Source organism: Silurus aristotelis (assembly GCF_946808225.1).
Source record: "Silurus aristotelis genome assembly, chromosome: 6".
Taxonomy (NCBI): Eukaryota; Metazoa; Chordata; class Actinopteri; order Siluriformes; family Siluridae; genus Silurus; species Silurus aristotelis.
In genome coordinates, this window is record NC_139579.1 from 13,612,225 (window position 1) to 13,631,012 (window position 18,788).

At 40.9% G+C, this 18,788-nt stretch overlaps 1 protein-coding gene and 2 long non-coding RNA genes across 9 annotated transcripts in view; 2 read left to right on the plus strand and 1 right to left on the minus strand.

The window, feature by feature from the left end:
• LOC310727188 overlaps positions 1-975 on the minus strand; it is a 1,036-nt gene extending 61 nt beyond the window's left edge. Inside the window, exons 1-2 of the long non-coding RNA XR_014533954.1 lie at positions 658-975; positions 1-599 (exon numbers count right to left, since the gene is read on the minus strand). The exon at positions 1-599 is cut by the window's left edge and continues 61 nt beyond it. This is a non-coding gene — a long non-coding RNA (uncharacterized lncRNA). The remainder of the gene's footprint in view (positions 600-657) is intronic.
• Positions 1-18,239, plus strand: part of thrb (thyroid hormone receptor beta) — a 68,912-nt gene extending 50,673 nt beyond the window's left edge. For 3 of the 7 annotated variants that reach the window (XM_083543339.1, XM_083543337.1, XM_083543338.1), the window contains 7 exons: positions 8,562-8,662; positions 8,864-9,011; positions 9,191-9,396; positions 10,724-10,810; positions 11,696-11,842; positions 12,865-13,123; positions 13,988-18,239. In XM_083543339.1, coding sequence (XP_083399465.1) covers positions 8,562-8,662; positions 8,864-9,011; positions 9,191-9,396; positions 10,724-10,810; positions 11,696-11,842; positions 12,865-13,123; positions 13,988-14,229 — 1,190 coding nt within the window. In that variant the 3' untranslated portion in view covers positions 14,230-18,239. The remainder of the gene's footprint in view (positions 1-8,561; positions 8,663-8,863; positions 9,012-9,190; positions 9,397-10,723; positions 10,811-11,695; positions 11,843-12,864; positions 13,124-13,987) is intronic. The other 4 variants (XM_083543340.1, XM_083543341.1, XM_083543342.1 and 1 more) reach the window with 2 other exon arrangements.
• On the plus strand, positions 1,442-3,347 carry LOC310727199. Its single transcript, XR_014533966.1, has 2 exons — positions 1,442-2,258; positions 2,545-3,347. It is a non-coding gene; the product is annotated as an uncharacterized lncRNA (long non-coding RNA).
• Positions 18,240-18,788: the final 549 nt, after the last annotated feature.

Consider the following 18,788-nt stretch of genomic DNA (forward strand, 5'->3'; position numbering starts at 1 on the left):
TAACCGAGCCCAATAGGAGATATTCATTAGGATTCCCGACAAGATTCGGAAAAAACAATGAAAAATTATGGATATGTGCTTGCAATGAAGATGAAGATGGACTTTTATACTCTGCCATCGTCGGCGTGTCCTGGGTTGAATGTTTGATTGACAAAGAGCTTCACCTGGCGCAAGAACCCAAAAAGGGATCTGCAGGTTTCCTGACCAATAATTCGTTGTTCTGACCCTGTTCTGTTCTTTTTCCCCAGGAGTGTATACTCGAATAGTTTGCATTCCCCCGTTAATGTGGCGCGCTATTGCATCTGGCTAGTGTTATCAGCTCATAAAACGACGTCATGGCAGTCGGATGGGCCTCTTTTCCGTGTCTCTGAGAGCGTATTTAATGCTCTCTAATTGCAGGAAATATATTACCTCTGAGCCAACACTTATAAAGAGACGAGTGGGGGATACGGAGTTCATGCACCTGAATCTATTACACACTCATTGGGCAGTTCTCAGGGACAATTTTATTTTTCAAACACACACACACACACACACACACACACACACACACACTATGTGTATGTAAAGTCAAGAAGCTTTTTATTGTCATTTTAAATCTGACACAGTACACAGTGAAATGAGACATTTTTCCATAACCCTGGTGTGACATCACACAACACAGAGCGACATCACACAACACAGAGCTCCATCACACAACTCAGAGTGACATCACACAACACAGAGCGACATCACACAACACAGAGCGACATCACACAACATAGAGATACATCACACAACACAGAGTTACATCACACAACACAGAGCTACAACACACAACACAGAGCTCCATCACACAACACAGAGCTCCATCACGCAACACAGAGCTCCATCACGCAACACAGAGCTACATCACACAACACAGAGCTCCATCACACAACACAGAGCTCCATCACACAACATAGAGCTACATCACACAACACAGAGCTCCATCACACAACACAAGTCAAGTCAAGTCAAGTCAAGTTTATTTGTATAGCGCTTTTCACAACAGACATTGTCTCAAAGCAGCTTTACAGAAAACAACAGTGAAGGTGAATGGTGTGCGTTTGTCCCTGATGAGCAGCCGTGGGGACAGTGGCAAAGAAAAACTCCCTTAGATGATATGAGGAAGAAACCTTGAGAGGAACCAGACTCAAAGGGGAACCCATCCTCATATGGGTGACATCAAGAGTTTGGTCATAAATCTTTCAACAATACAGAACAATTTGTGATCATCATAGATCCAGCATCAGCTTCTCCATGCCAGGGCCTTTAAACACTCAGCATCTACTTCTTCATGATCATCCATAGGTCCATAATCTTCACGAGGTGGGACGTGACTGGAGCTGGCCAAACCTCAGGATGCCTCGGGATGGGGAGACACAGAGCTACACAGAGCTACATCACACAACATAGAGCTCCATCACACAACATAGAGCTCCATCACACAACACAGAGCTCCATCACACAACTTAGAGCTCTATCACACAACATAGAGCTCCATCACACAACACAGAGCTACATCACACAACATAGAGCTCCATCACACAACATAGAGCTCCATCACACAACACAGAGCTCCATTACACAACTTAGAGCTCCATCACACAACATAGAGCTACATCACACAACACAGAGCTACATCACACAACACAGAGCTACATCACACAACACAGAGCTCCATCACACAACACAGAGCTCCATCACACAACATAGAGCTACATCACACAGCACAGAGCTACAACACACAACACAGAGCTACATCACACAACATAGAGCTCCATCACACAACACAGAGCTCCATCACACAACACAGAGCTACATCACACAACATAGAGCTTCATCACACAACATAGAGCTCCATCACACAACACAGAGCTACATTACACAACACAGAGCTCCATCACACAGCATAGAGCTACATCACACAACACAGATCTCCATCACACAATATAGAGCAACATCAAACAACGCAGAGCTACAACACACAACACAGAGCTCCATCACACAAACAACAGAGCTCCATCACACAACAGGGTCTTGCGATCCGAGATGGTGCAGTTCCCAAACCAGGCAGTGATGCAGCTGTCCTGGAGGTGGTGAAGGAGTCTCTTGGACAGTTGGTCCTGAGCCATCAGAGAGGTTAAGTGTATATATGTCTCAGTTTGTCTAAGCACATATGCCTTTTCCAATACAGAATTATAAAGGACGTCTTTGGATGCAGGAGAAACTTTTTTGTGTTTAAATGCCAAAAGTATCATGACAACTACATTTTCCACCCATATGTGTTTCTTCTCCAAAGTGTTCCCCAAAACTTCAAGGCACCATATTGGAATTTACATTTTACATACCTGTTCCAGCATGGAGCACATACAGAAGTTCTCCTCCTTTATAAACCATGAACATCTTTGAAACGAATGTGAATGCTGACTGCACCCCAGGCCTCCTCGCCTTCTCACCTACATCACTACCTGACTTTGCTACCTGGCTTAATGTATCTTACACTAAATGTGGAATGGGAAGGAAAAAAAACAATCTTACAGTCAGGTGTCCACAAACTTTTGACATGACAGTGTATTGGGATCTGTCTATAAACCTCTGTCGGGATGAAATCACTCCGCCAGTCCAGACCTGCTGCCTGTTTTCCTTCTAGAGACCCCAAATCTGCGATTGCATCATCGACATGTAACTTTTACACATGATGTCATCCGCGTTAAGCCCAGATTCACCAACAGTCTGATCCCCGGCTTGTTTTTCCTCTTCTTGTTTTGTTTATCGTGAGGTCTGTTTTTGTCCTTGTGGTGGATCTTTATATTTTACACACTGCCACGAAGCAAACAATTACATTTTATAAGACAAATGAGGAACCTGTTAAAACTTATACAAAACATCAAAACTAAACATCTGGACTTTGGAGATTAAAGCAGCCAGTTGTTGAAAGAGTTGAAAATGTGGCTGAAGTAGATATCGTAATGTAACCGTCTGGAAAAACTATCCTGTTGCTACAGATGTGTAAAGAAAACCTGTACATGTATTGATCCCTTACTGTATCATTTACTCCATAACAAGTTAAACATCATCGATTCCAATACGATTTGAGTGAAAGTCTTCAAATATCTGATATTTGAACAGTACTTGAGTATTTGACTTGTATCAAAATCGACAGTTTTTGGCTTTTCACTAAGGTGCAAAAACTGTTGATTTGAGAAGTTTTATTTCCTAAAATACAAATCGATTTGTACACCTGCAGTAACACTGGATTAACAATCAACACAATACACAACTTCAACACGCCAGAATGAAAAAAAGCTTCAACAAGTCAGTCAGTCAGTCAAAAAAAAAAAAAAAAAAAAGGCAAAGTAGTAAAGCGAACTTTCAAAAATGGCAGTTTTGTCACAAAGTAGAAGAACCATTAGTATTCAGTGGACTAATCAGATTTATGTAAATCAATTTAAATCAAATAAAACCAAATATTCAGAGCTGACTGTGATGTGATGCAGCTCTCAGTCTCAGAGAAGGACGATCTGTTTATTCAACTTCAACAGAAAAATCTTTAGCAAACGGAATTTCGCTTTTTGTACAAAAAGTAATTGAAAACGCCGATCGTCTAAAATTTAGACATTGGTTTACAATGTACACAAACCATATAGTTGAGCTAAAGTATTAAAAAAATGAGACTCCAGTAAAAATAAAAGTTTCCCTTTAAACTTTTACTCGATTAAAAAAGTACAAAAGTTTTTGCCTTCAAATGTACTTAAGTATCTAAAGTAGTGATTTATTATACCTATAATGTTCCTGTTATAATTTATATCACAAGATTCTTCACCTAATCAGCTCAGATTCTGTGTAAAGACTCGAATGTGACTCTCAGCACACTGATCTATTAATAGAATGATATTAATGACTCAAACACTGATTGTTTTCTATTACAATTATCATGAACCCCAAAACCTTCTCGAGTTCGAGTCTGGAGTTTCTTTATCATTTATTCCTTTTCTAAATGTTCTGCTTGATGTTGAACTGTATCTTGGTACTACAGGTAAAGTAATGACCCCCAAACGCATATCAGAACAAGTTCAAACAGACCCTGATCGATGACTTGCTGCGTGTTTGACGAAATGTTTAAAATGTAGTGAAGTAACAGTCTCACCAAATGGAAATACTTCAGTGAGGATGCATAAAAAAAGCTGTATTGCTATGAACAAGACTTTGTTCAGCTCTGGGAACCAACTCAGGAACATTATGAAAAATGGAAATGTGGGCTGTTTGTGAGAAGAACCTGTGAAGAATGTAGAGATCTTTTGATGTAAGTTTGTATATTATTATTTTGTCACTTTGATGTCATGCTATAAAGCAAGAAATCTACATGATGTTACACACGACCACCTGCGATTCTCCACTGATCAATACCAAAAGCTTGGTTCATCTGGTCCTTCAGCACTGAGACGTTATTGACACTCTGTAAATCAATGAGGCGTTGACTCCACGAGTCGCTCCTTATGTTGCCCATTTCTCTGAGCATTACACATAGTCTAATCCGTCTCTAATTAGAACTTAGGTGGGGTTTTGGAGACTTTCTGGGATGAGGCTGTGTTTTGTTTGCTTTTCCTCGATTCACCCTTAGGCAGCCCAGGCAGCATGTTCTTTTTAAGGTAACACCATGTCCCTGGGGGACATCTGGCTAAAGAAGCCATGTCAAACCAGGCCCTATCCCCAACGCTGTGAGGGCCTAAGGTCTAAAAAGTCTACATGACCAGCTTTGAACCTTTGAGACTTTAAGTGATCGAGTAAAGAGGGAATAAATGGGTGGAAAAGCTCACTTGTAGGGTGCACCACCGTCTCCAGCACACAGCTTTAATCTTATCTACGGAGATGTGGGAACGTTCACTTGCTGGTTCAAATTATAAGGGTCACTCCTTCAACCTTTTTGGAGTGCGATCAATACGGGTTCAAAATATGACTATGTGTACGGACACATGTTTTGTTTTTAGGTGAAATTTGCTATCGAGATATAAGGACCTGGTGTGAGAAGAAGGTAAGAACATCATGTGTTTAAAGACCTTAAAATATCATAGATAGATAGAAAAATATGTGCTTTTTAAAACCTCACATTCCACATTTAGTCCCAGTTTACTTTTATAAAAACCTCCACTCTTCTGGGACGATGTTCCCCGAGATTTTGTGTAGATTTATTCAGGTTGAAAAGTCAGGTACTGATAAAGGTGAGAAGATGTGGAGGTCCGGGCTGCAGTCAGCATTCACATGCATCCCAAAGGTGTTGTTTATAGGTCTATAGCAGGAGATCTTTCACAAACATCCATCTCATGAAAAGCATATCTTCATGAAACTGGCTTTGTGCACCAAAACAGGTTTTGGGTCTCCTAATTCAAGTGATGAGAAACTTTCAAGCATCCAAAGACCTTAACAATTGTTTCTCTCCAAGTTTGTGCTGGATGCATACTCGTACGTTTGGAAAGGTCCAGTGTCTGTATACTTTCGCCATATTGTGTATTTTACGGTACATTTATTTAATTGAATTTCGAGTCTCTGTTTAAAACCTGGGCGTCTTTGGCGACCCTAAAAGAGTTTATAATGAGGACAGACGGAAGCCAGCGTTGTGTAGCTGAAGTTGTTTATGAGGTCGATGTACTTTTGGAAAATATCCCGTACATGTGAGGACGTCACCTCATCAAAAAGTTAAATTTGAGTTAAGCTTGTAATCAGGAGCAGATTTGCCTCAGAGGCCCCTGCTGTAAACAGCTGTTCCATGCTTATCACTTAATTGTCTTAGCCGTGACTGTCTGCATCTGTGATCTGCCTTTTTTCTGTTGTTGTTTTTTGTTTGTTTTGTTTGTGCTGGATTTTAGTGAAGCAACAGATGATAATGAGAAATCCCATATATGTTTCTATATCTATCTATCTATCTATCTATCTATCTATCTATCTATCTATCTATCTATCTATCCATCCATCCATCCATCCATCCATCCATCCATCCATCCATCCATCCATCCATCCATCTATCTATTCATCTACCCATCTATCTATCTATCTATCTATCTATCTATCTATCTATCTATCTATCTATCTATCTATCTATCTATAATTAGAGTAGATTAGAATTTTTTTATATATACATTTTATAGAAAAATTTATAGCATAACCTCTTTGAACCAAGCAGTGAAATATTTCAGTTTGGTTGGTCAATACATCACATCATCTGCGTGCTTCTTTCTCATGGTAACGAATTTACAAATCACTGAAGTGTAAAAAAAAAAGCTCTTTATTTCTCCATCAGTTTGTCTGTAGACTGAGGTGAGTTTTAGATTTAGCAGAAAAACTGACATAAAAAAGAAGTTAACTATTTATTTCAGCACCTTGGAACTGTTCATCGCTATCCAGGATATATACACAAGTTCTTTAGGAATATGCAGATAATAAAATGCTCCTCGTTGTGAGAACGTTCAGGATGCTGGTGAAGTTCGTTACGCTTGGCTCTAATCTGAACAAGCTCTGGATTTCCAGATCTGGATTTGACCAGAGTCAGATTAGAAGAACACATTGTCATAAATCTGCCTTCCAATTTGCCCGGACGAGGGTGTAATTAGGGTGGGGTCATCATATATAAATCCGTGTCTCCTCTGAGCATTTTCACACCATTGGCTTTTGCTGCCTTTTTTTTGTTGTTGCTTATAAATATATATCTAATACAAGATTTTAATCTGTGCTGAATGTATGATTAGAATCAAAACAATAAACGTTGATCCATGATCCGATTTGAAAGCCTGTGTGATTCCTACACGGCTACTAAAACAGTGCAGTGATGAATTACTGTGTGCCGGATGTGTATGGGATGCCACACGGCATGGCTGGAGGCTACACGGTACCGGGCGGAGGGGAATATTGTATGTACGCAGGCGACGGATCCACTTTTGGCCATTGCGAGTCTCAGGCGATTCACCACAACCCAACGTGCATGGAGCAGCCCTGGCCCGCTGGTCAGCCGTACCCCAGCATGTACCCCGCCACTTATCCGGGCAGCAACCCGGCGTTTAAGAATGAGTTCTGCACCACCGAGGTGCCTCTTAGCCACGTCCAGCAGCCCGATTACTTCTCAGACTGCCGGCCAGACTTTTCCCAGATGCAGTGGATTCAGGTGCAGCATAAGAAAGGTACCGAGATTCTGAGATGTCCACAAAGTACTGGGTAGAGATAAAAAAAAAAAAAATGATGTAATGACTTGCATTGTTTACTTTTTACTGATTTTATTTGTATTTAAATAATGCTGAATTTTCAAAAGGTATTCGAAAAAAAGTTTGCTCTAAGACATTTTTATCAGTTATATTGTTTTGTTTACGTGTTTATTTCTTGCTTGTATTGTAACATTTTATTTCCCATATTAAATCCATCATATTTTTCAATATAAAAATGTTACATCCTTAAAAGTGGATATATTAGTAGTAGTAGTATTAGAATTATTATAATATTATTTTCTGCTTTTTTTTCTTCTTTATTATTATTAATATTTTATACTTCATTCGATTATTATTATTATTTTCCACATTTTATTATTATTATTATTATTATTATTATTATTATTATTATTATTATAAGCTTATGTTTATTGTTAATATTATTTTTTATTATTACTGTTATTATTTGCTTATTATTTTTATTTTTTATGTATTATTTTATACTTATTATTATTATTATTATTATTTGTTGTAGAAGTAGCATCATCATTATCAATATTATTATTATTATTATTATTATTATTATTATTATTATTTGTTGTAGAAGTAGCATCATTATTATCAATATTATTATTATAATAATTATTATTAGTAGGAGGATGATGATGGTTGCAGCCCCTCATTTAAATGAAAGGTACTCATGGATGCACCAAAAAACATTGTTTGTGGGTTTATTTTTATTTTTTTTGGAAACCTAAACGTGTTTGTGTAATAAGTTGTGGTGTTTATGGTGACGTCGGCCAGCGCGGGGGAATAAACCAGCGATTTTTCCCTCCGGCTCGAAAGCACTGAGCTGTAATTCACGTGTAAACGCAGGGTTCGAGTCACTGCACAGCGTCTAACCTGTTCCATTATCGTTCTCCTTCATGAGTTTTGTGTTTTATACTGTATTGATTTCCCAGCATGCCAGTTGGTCCTGGTGTAAATGAGCAGATGGACTGGTCTTAATGGGGGGACGAGATTATGCTATTGATTATTAACAGTATTGATTCATATTCTGGAGCTCCTGTCAAGTTGTGCCTTAAATTCAGCCACTGTATGAGTGTGGAGGATTTAGCTTGAGCTTCCCAACCTGTTCTTTAAGTGCTCCTCGAATCCCATTTAGCAGTTTCCAGAGAGTTGGGTTTCTCAGTATGGCTCAATCGATGTAAAGAGATTTCCGTGTATGTAGATGTATTTTAGAACCATTTCTCCTGGTTTGTTGTTCTGCTTTTCTTTAACATTCTTGTAAGATTTCCATGTCCTTCATGCAGATGTTTGCTCTATTTGTGCGTTTTGCTATTTCAGGGTACATACCAAGTTACCTGGACAAGGACGAACTTTGTGTAGTGTGCGGAGACAAAGCGACGGGATACCATTACCGCTGTATCACCTGCGAGGGCTGCAAGGTCTCTCTTTTTTCTTCTGGACTTTGACAGTTTGTCAGATTACCATGAAACCACAAAGACCCGAAGTCCTGAAGACACTTTAGCAAAACATCGACAATTTATTCTTAATGAGTTGATATAATGTGTTATAACGTCTAATGCATATGTTTTTCAGACCATCCAGAATACATCATGCTCACGTTGTTCATGTTCTTTCTACAGGGTTTTTTCAGGCGTACGATCCAAAAGAACCTGAACCCGACCTACGCATGTAAATACGAGGGGAAATGTGTAATCGACAAAGTCACGAGGAACCAGTGCCAGGAATGCCGTTTCAAGAAATGCATCGCCGTCGGCATGGCGACCGACTGTGAGTGCTTATATCAAATTTGATGCGACGTGAAATATACAGAGAACATAATACAGTTAAATATTTGCACGATATACAGAAAAATTTAGATATTCGTGATTGAAACTCGTACTCGGAATGGGTGCGGTGGATCGTTCTTTTTCCCACCTGTAAAATAATCATCCGATCCCCTCCCTCAGTGGTGCTGGATGACAGCAAGCGTCTGGCCAAACGGAAGCTGATTGAGGAGAACCGTGAGAAGAGGAAGCGCGAGGAGCTCCAGAAGACGGTGTGGGATCGACCGGAGCCATCGCAGGAGGAATGGGAGCTGATCCGAATAGTCACCGATGCCCACATGACCACCAACGCCCAGGGCAACCACTGGAAACAAAAGCGCAAATTCCTGGTGAGAATTCCCCTCCTCCCACACCACACCACAAACCTCGTGTTTTGTGACTCGTTTGGTCCTCCATCCATTCCCTTCTGCCCCAAATTTTCCTAGTTACACCACTAGGTTCCACTTCCAGCTGTCTCCTCCCAACTTTTCATACGTCCGAGCCCCAGGGCCGACTCTCCATTTACTCACTCTCTGTCTCTCTCTCATTTTCCTGCAACCCCGTCCCAAAGTACATTTCTTCTGGACAGGGCCATTCAGTTCTCCCCCTTTCCAAGCTTCCAGAACTTGCTACATAGATCATTTATCCCAATTCCAACCAACCAAATCATGCTTTCCAGTTCATTCCATCTATTTCCCACCTACCGGATTACAATTTCCAGTTTGCTCCTTCAAAATCCCACCTGCTAGATCACATGTTCCAGTCCATTCTTCAATTTCCCAATCCTCCCATTTCCCATGTGCCAGACCACACATTCCAGTTTATTCGTCAATTTCCCATCTACCAAACCACACGTTCCAGTTCACTCCTCCCATTTCCCACCTACCAGACTAGGCTTCCCATTTAACTCTTCAATTTTCCCATCTTCCAGACCACACTTTTCAGTTCACTTCAATGATTTCCCACTTGCCAGATCAGTCCAGTGATTTCCTCATCTTCCATCTCCCAGTACCTCAGTCGTTTGTGCCCCATGTCCCCACTCCTGCACTCCCTGTATTAACATCTCTTGTATGTTGTAGAATGGGGGAGTGTTAGCTGGATGCTGGAGATGCTTTGTTCCTCAAAAGCAGCAGCACTTTGATCTTTTTTTTGACTTTCTTTTGCTTTATATCTTAAAAATCCTGTTTTTTTTCAGTCAATTCGACAGAATTAGTCTACTGAAGTGCTCAAATCTTGTTTTTTTTCCCCCTTTTTTTCCATCCTATAATTCCACCCCCTTTTCCCGTTCTCCTGTTTTCTAATCAATTTGCTTTTTTTCCCCCTGAAGTCTAACTGTCCTCTACAGTCTGTCTCAGGACTTTGCTGTGGGTTTCCATGTCAGATCTACTAACAAACCCATACACTTTCGATTGACACTCTGAATAATATAATATTCTCCTATTACACATCAAATTATTTTTTTTATAAGCGAACCAGAAAATACGCAACAAGTCCAAAACGCGATAATGACGTATCCGATCGGATCGCGGCGCCAGACTCCATGGAAACGCCACGCAATCCCACTTTGTTTCTGTCTGCACTGTCTCACCTGTCCTCAGTTTCAACTTGTTTTTCTTTTAGTTGGCTTGACTCGGGTTCTTCATTGAAACTTCACGATCCCTGTTGATTGCCCAACAGGTCGAGGAAGCAATGCTACTTAATGAAATAACTTGTAATTTATTCTATACTTCTGACCAGAGTGCAGTGGGGGTGAAGGAAACCAAGGTAAGAACCAATAGACCAAATACATTTGAGCTGTCTTGTAATTTTTTAATTTTTTTTATTTACTTACTTATTTATTTATTTATTTATTTATCCACCAAAAAAAAAAAAAAAAGCGCTCTATGAAATTATCGGCTGCTTCCGTTCTGTCTATTTTATTTTGTTTATTTATTTGTTTTATTTATTTGTATTTATTTTTTGTGGATAGATTGATGTGCCAAACGCTTGAAGCATCTGTTTTGCCATGTTTGTGTTAGTGCTGTTGCTCGTTGTGTCGGATCGAAGGTGTACACAGGAGAGGAAAGCTTAAGGGGAAAAATGTAATAAATAAATAAAAGAAATAAATAAAATAAAACAACAGAGAAAGAGTTTCCCAGGCTGGGTTTCAGAGCTGTTTTCAGCACCCCCTGTCTGCTCTTTCTTTTCAATCTGGTCCTTTCCGTGCTTCATCTTTCACGTAATTCCTGGTCAGAAGGGCATCATTTTACGAAGGAAAACCAAACCTGCGGCGTGTGTCGGTGAATAACCCTAGTCAAAGACCCCGCAATAACACACACACACACACACACACACACACACACACACACACACACACACACACAGAGAGAGAGGTCTATAACAGCTCTGCTCCCACTTACTCTGGTCATCCTCTCATTTAAGTTTCCTTCTTCTCCTTCTCCTCTTTCTCCTCCTCCTTCTCTTCTTCTGAATCATTTGGGCACCTCAGACTTTTGTTTTTTATTTTGCAACGTGCTTCGTGATTGTGTCCTTTTCTCATGCTACTTAGAAGGGATTGAGGACTTGTGGTTAATGTCCAAGTTGTGAATTCCATCCAAGTCATTCTCTCGTTCTAAGGCCATCCGCTCCTCCCATTTCCTGTCATTCCAGGCGGAAGACATAGGTCAGGGGACGATCGTGAGCACGCCAGAGGGCACCAAGGTGGACATCGAAGCCTTCAGTCAGTTTACAAAAATCATCACCCCGGCCATCACACGAGTGGTGGACTTCGCCAAAAAGCTGCCCATGTTCTGCGAGGTGAGTTCCAGTACTTATATTTTAGTCATTTGGTATACGCCCAAATCCAGAGCGACTTACATCTATATCATTCATACAAATGAGCAGCTATTATGTTAAGGGCCTTTGCTCAGGGGCCCAGGAGTGGCGGGTTGGGATTTGAACTCAACTTTTGGATCCAAAGTCCAATGTCTTGATCACATAGACTTTCTGGTCAATCTAAAACTTTGGGATTTACAAAAATGGGCAAAAATATTGGGACTTTTCCAGCCATATGTAGCTCTATCCCAAAAAAAATTATAGAGCTTGTGGAGATTCATTTAGCCAGGTAGTAAAAATCAGGTCCTGATGTAGGTAAGACGTTGAGGAGGTCTGGGGTGCATCAGCTTTCACATTCATACCAAAAGATCTAGGCTTGGAAGTTGTGGAAGATCTCCTGCTATAAACCTTATTGAACACCTTTGGGATGAATTTGAATGCTGACCGCACCCCAGACCTCCTCACTTTCTCACCTACATCAGTACATGAGTCTCCACAAATCTCCTTAAAATCTATTGAGGAGAAAAGTGGAGGTTATTATAACAGAAAACGAGAATGTAGAATGAGATGTTGAAAAAAACACACCTTATATGACTTTTATCTTCACCCCAAAGGTGTTCAATAGCGCTATAGCTCTATATATCTTTCACTTCAACCCATTAAAGCTTCTGATGTTCATGGAGCTGGTTGGAACTGTTTGGGGAGGAACCCACACAAGGCTGGAAAAACACGTGTCCTGATACTTTTGCCCAAATAGTGTCCATCTGGTGCTCGTTTTTAAGGATGCGCATGTTTAATCGGGTTTGTTGTATCGTGTTGGACGTCATTCCTCACTCACAAAACTCCTCTAAAGATAAAAAAGTTCTGTGCTCGTGCAGTTCTGTGCAGTGATGTGTTTGAGGTAGATGGATCTAGGAATTGTTCTGGAATACTGTGAAATAAGAAGTTAACAAGGCAGAACTAAAAACAGAATTTGACCCTGACGCTGAGGTTTTGTTCTCCAGCTGCCCTGTGAAGATCAGATCATCCTGCTGAAAGGCTGCTGTATGGAGATCATGTCTCTGCGTGCGGCCGTGCGCTACGACCCCGAGAGCGAGACGCTCACGCTCAATGGCGAGATGGCGGTGACGCGCGGCCAGCTCAAGAACGGCGGTCTGGGTGTGGTCTCAGATGCCATCTTCGATCTTGGGGTTTCTTTGTCCTCCTTCAACCTGGACGATTCAGAGGTGGCGCTGCTACAAGCTGTTATTCTGCTCTCCTCGGGTACGTACCGTTTCGTCCAAAAAACATCTCACTAGTGGCAAGAACAAGAAGTGGAACTTGGATTTTGTGTTTTTGAGGGAATCGTTCCCACATTTAGTCCCCATTTCCTGTCAGAATCACCTCCACTCTTCTGGGAAGATGTTCCAATAGATTTTTTGGAGATTCCTGGAGTCTCATTCAGCAAGTTAGATACTGATGTAGGTGAGAAGGTGAGGAGGTCTTTGGTGCATCAGCTTATACATTCATCCCAAAAGTGGTCAGTAGGGTTTGAGTCTCTATAGCAGGAGATCTTCCACTACACCTCCTAGTTCAAATGAAGGCCAGATTCATGCTACAGCATCCAAAGACGTCCTGCACAATCATGTGCCTAAAAGTTTGTTTTAAGAACTACATATACCTTCTGCTACACGTGTAATCCCCGTTTTTAGCTTTTGACTTTGTACTGGGGATGTATTTAAGAGGCATTAGATCAGCGCTTCCTTCCCGGCGGTGATTACGCAGAAGATTACGCAGACCACTGGAGGGAAACCTCGGGGTGACCCGGATTAAAAAAAACACGATTACGCAATCGATAGTTAAAGACTGAAGTATCTGCTTCTCATGAACAGATACGTAACAGATCGATCCAGAAATCCCAATCAATGACTGTTAAATTGCGTGGGATTAACAGAGAATAAATATTAATTGGAAGATCTCCATCTATTGAGCTATAAACCCTACTGAACACCTCATCTGGAGCTCTGAGTGCACCTCCACACCTTCTCACCTCCACACCTTTTCACCTCCACACCTTCTCACCTACAAATTGATCGAGCCGAGCAGGATTTTGTATTCTCATCGTTACTGTTCCGCGTCGTTCTGCAGATCGTCCCGGATTGACGAGCGTGGACCGGATCGAGCGCTGCCAGGAGGAGTTCCTGCTGGCCTTCGAGCACTATGTCAACTATCGCAAGCACAAGGTGGCGCACTTCTGGCCCAAGCTGCTGATGAAGGTGACGGACCTGCGCATGATTGGCGCGTGCCACGCCAGCCGCTTCCTGCACATGAAGGTGGAGTGTCCCACCGAGCTGTTCCCTCCGTTGTTCCTCGAGGTCTTTGAGGACTGACCAAAACCCGCCCATCGTCATGTGACTCCTCCCCTCCTCCCCACAGTGCCAGTGGTGCCACACCCACCTCGGACACATTCGTCGACTTCATGTTTTCTCACTACTGAGTGCCATTGCATTCCAGAAATTTAAAAGTAGCTCTCGGCCCTCATTTCTAGACGGACCATTCCTTTTTACGATGCGGGTACATGTGAATAGCGTTTTCTTTTTCTTTCTTTCTTTCCTTCTCTCTCTTTCTCTCTATCGTGTACATTGTTGTTCCTAGTTACTCAAGGTGTATTTTTGTTATACAGTGAGTGATTATATCTACTAGTCGCTGGCATTGGCTCGTCACGCACCCGGGTGTGTGATCTATGCATACATATCATGCAACATTCCACATCTAGTAGAAATCAGAGGAAAGAAAAAAAACCCTGATGAGCTTCTGCTCGGTAAAGTTTTCACACTATCTCCATGAACTCGGATGGAAAAAAAAACAAAAAAAGATGATCGTTTTGATTTGTTTCTAAGTTTACACAGGACGCAAAAGACAATCAGCGTCATCTCACTCACACACACACACACACACACACACACACACACACACACACACACACACACACACACACACATCCGAGCATGCAGGAGCTTATCTAGATGCCAAAATATGCTTTCATTGAAGACTGTTCAGGTGCCAAAAGAATCGAGGATTACTACAAAAAAAAAAAAAAAAAAAACACGTGTTCCCGAAGATATGTTTTTTTTTTTCCATCCGTGTTTCTCCAGATCCTTCACTTCTGCCGGACCGTCTGTGACTGTCTCTCTTACCTCGTAGGAACTCTATTCTGTTTTATATACATTTTCACAAGTTAGACAAAAGGTGATGCCTCCGCTCAGACTTGTTGGTGCTATGAGTTTGTCTATTTATACCTCTTTTCAGTCAGCCTCAGATTTCTGGATGATTCATACACACTATACACACACACACACACACACACACACACACCTCTCAGACAGAGCAGTGAGCGGTGGTGAGGCACGAACGTCCCACTGCTTCACAACACAACCTGACCTCTCGAGGTATAGAGGACGTGTCTTGTTTTGTTTCGTTTCTTTTCTTTTTTTTTTTTTTTTTGGTCTTTCCTACATGACATCGTCCTCGGACATTGTACTCTTACGTCGTATTGTACTGCGAAACATTTTTCACATCAACATACCTCTAAAACCGTTCGTTAGGAAAAATAATGGTCATTTTTGTATGAAAAGCAAAAACAAAAAAAAAGAAAAAAAATCTCGACCGCTACAACAATTCGCCTCAAGCTTGGTTTTCTCTGTAAAGAAGAAAAAAAAAGTGATGCCTTTCAAAAAAAAAAAAAAAAGCAATAGATTTGCTCCAGTGTTTCGGCTTATTTATGACTACACACACACACACACATTAGTAGGTGCACACAAAAGCACCGACTCAGAGGAAATGCACAGACAATCAGGATGTGAAGGTGAAGCCCAGGGAGAAAAAAAAAAAAAAAAGTGCATCTGAGATGTTCAGCTGTTATTCTATGAAAGTCAGAAATGCTTGTGCTGCTAACGGTGAACGTTTCAGAGTAGAGCGCCTCCGCCGTTATTACACCGTCGTGACGTGATTGTGTGAACGAACACTTCCATTGCAATCTCGTGCTCCGTGTACTGACGTGCGAGTCTGAGCGTAACGACAACACCTGCTGGTCTGCTCATGTTTCCTCACTATGAAGTATGTGGTTTTAAAAAACGGAGCCAAACGTCATCCCAGGTTTGCAGATCCAGACACGGATGTTGCTCCACTGACGTTGGAGTTACAGCAAGGAGGTGAAAATGCATTATTTTACAGTATAAAAAAAAAGTAGTATATTTTTTTGCAGATATTTTTTACCAGATTTGCATATTCCGCCATTTCACCATCAATGATAATAAAGTTCTATTCTCCGAAGCATAACAAAATCTCTTCTTGTGAATAGGCATCGTGCAATACACTAAATGGGCAAAGGTTTGTGGACCATCTGACCTTTCTGAACATCTCATTCCACATTTGTTCTTGTAATATCCTCCACTCTTCTGGGAAGATGTTCCGCTAGATGTTCTAAAGGTTCAGCTGGCCAGGTAGTAAAGTCAGGAACTGATGTAGGTGAAAAGGTGAAGAGGCCCGAGGTGCAGTCAGCGTTCACATTCATCCCATAAGGTATTTAATAGCAGGAGCATCCACATCTTCCAACCCATTCAAAGTATATCTTCATGGAGCTGTCTTTGTACACCAGGTTCTGAAACAGGTTTGAATCTCCTAGTTCAAGTGAAGCGAAAGTTTGACCAAGAACCGCATACCTCTGTAAAAGTCGGGTGTCCAAATACATTTGCTCACACAGCATGTGTTATTTGTGAATACTTTCCAATGTTACTTCTCACCATTCTGAAGAATTAGACAGGAACTGAACGAATGTGGTGTGTATCAGGACGTCTGATCTGAGACCCAAAACGTTTTTTTAACATGTAAAGTGTACACGTTTTTCTCATTCGTTCATCAGTAACTGTTTCAGCCTGCTCAGGGCCGTGAGCATTTTGGAGAAGCACAAACGCTTCAAACGTTTCACCATGAAGCCGGAGGAATTGGTCCAAGTTCCTGCAGGAAGAGACGGGATTGGTTGGGATTTGTCAGAAAGTCTGCGAGAGAAAGTGTGATTGGACAGAGAGTTTCTGTAGGAGCGTTACGTTGTCTTTAGGAGCATCATTTTCGCATGCAGGATTAGTCAGGAGTCACGTTCTCTGCAGGACCTAGTGGATTAGTCACGTTTTCTGCGGGAACTGTTGGGATTGGTCACTTTTCCGCAGGAGCAGGTAGAATTACACAAACATTCCTCAGGAGTGTGTGGGATCAGTCAAACTTTCTGTGAAAGCACTTGGTCCTACTTATACTTTTTGATTGGTCAAACATTGTCCATGTGCAGGCAGGATTCAGCAAATGTTTTGTGAAAGCACGTGGGATTGGTCTTTATTTTTTTGCAGGAGTGTGAGGAACTAAAACTTTCTACGGGATCAGGTGAGATTGGTCACGTTTTTTTTTACAGGAGCATGTGGTACTGGTAAGACATTATGCATGTGGGGATGGTCGAACTTCTTGCAGGACCAGGTGAGGCTGGTCAAACTTCCTGAACGAGGTCTGGATAGTCAAACTTCCTAAAGGATCACGTGACATCTGCAGAAGCATGTAGGGCTGGTTAAACTTCCTGCAGGACCAGGTGGAGCTGGTGAACGTTCTGCATAAGCAGGGGAATTAGTCGTACTCACTGTAAAAGCAGGCTGGATTAATCAGACACCTCTACCCCAATAATCCCAAACCCGCTAGACTTAAACACAGCATTTATCTCCTTCAACTGTTGAAAACCCTCAAGGACAGGATCAGATAAAGCATTCTGTGTCCTGTATCCACCATAGTGATGTAATGTGTAGAGTCCATGAAGTGTGGATTCAATTCACAGCAATGGAACCTAAAAACATGTCCAGGGTTTTTTTTTTTTTTCCAAAGGGTACATTAGTTCACAAACCCAGAGACCTGTAGCGTCACTGTAAACCTTCGTGTCCTAATGAGTGAGCGAGATTTTATTAAATGTGTTGCCACTGTGAGACACTGAGGTTTAAAGCTGAATCTGTAAGCCATGTTGCAGTTTGGGAGGAAAAGATGGAAGAAAGGATGCACAAAAGAAACAAATTCCTGTATTTGATGACTGATGGTGAATGTAAAAAAACACAGCAAAAGAACTGATGCTGAATGAGAACAATGACAATAGTGATGTTTGTATTTAAATAAAATATAAACTGGCTCCGGGAATAAAGATGGTTTGAGAAAACAAAAATGCTTGGAAAGGTGTGTTGTGTTTTTATAAATCAGGGGTCCCAAAACTACAGCCCCTACATTTCCAACAGAGACATATTTTGAAAGTTTTAAATATATGTTTTACTCATATTATATCTGTATTTCATAATAAAGATTGTCTTTCAAACTAAAATGTCCCTTAGTTATTAATAAAGGTAGAGGCACTATCAAGGTAGATGTTGATAGAAACTTTCGTCTATCAGTAAAAATCCTTCCGGCTTCCAGTCTGCTGTTGTTACGAGAGCACCCTCTAGAGGCGAATCACGGACGCTACGTACTGTTTTCTTTTTACACGCGAGACTGCGTGCTGCACGGAGAGCGATATATTATATTTATTATTTATAATTCATTAATCATAGAATTATATTTATGAAATAATATATTTATTTCGTTTAGCACATTTTTATGATTTGGTACCTTTTTTTTTTTTGTAATAAAGTTCACTATTATTTTACAGAGTGCTTTTATCCAGTATCCATTAAAAAGAGTTGTCGGTTAATTGTGCAAAATCCACTATCGGTCAACCTCTAGTTATTAGTGTAGGCTAATTATTTGTTTGATTCACCCACCAAACATATACGTATACAGAACAAAATTATAAACTAATCCAGCATTAGGAAGCAAAATAAATACATTTAAAATCATAAAATCTCCTAACTATACTGGTAATCACTCCAACCCA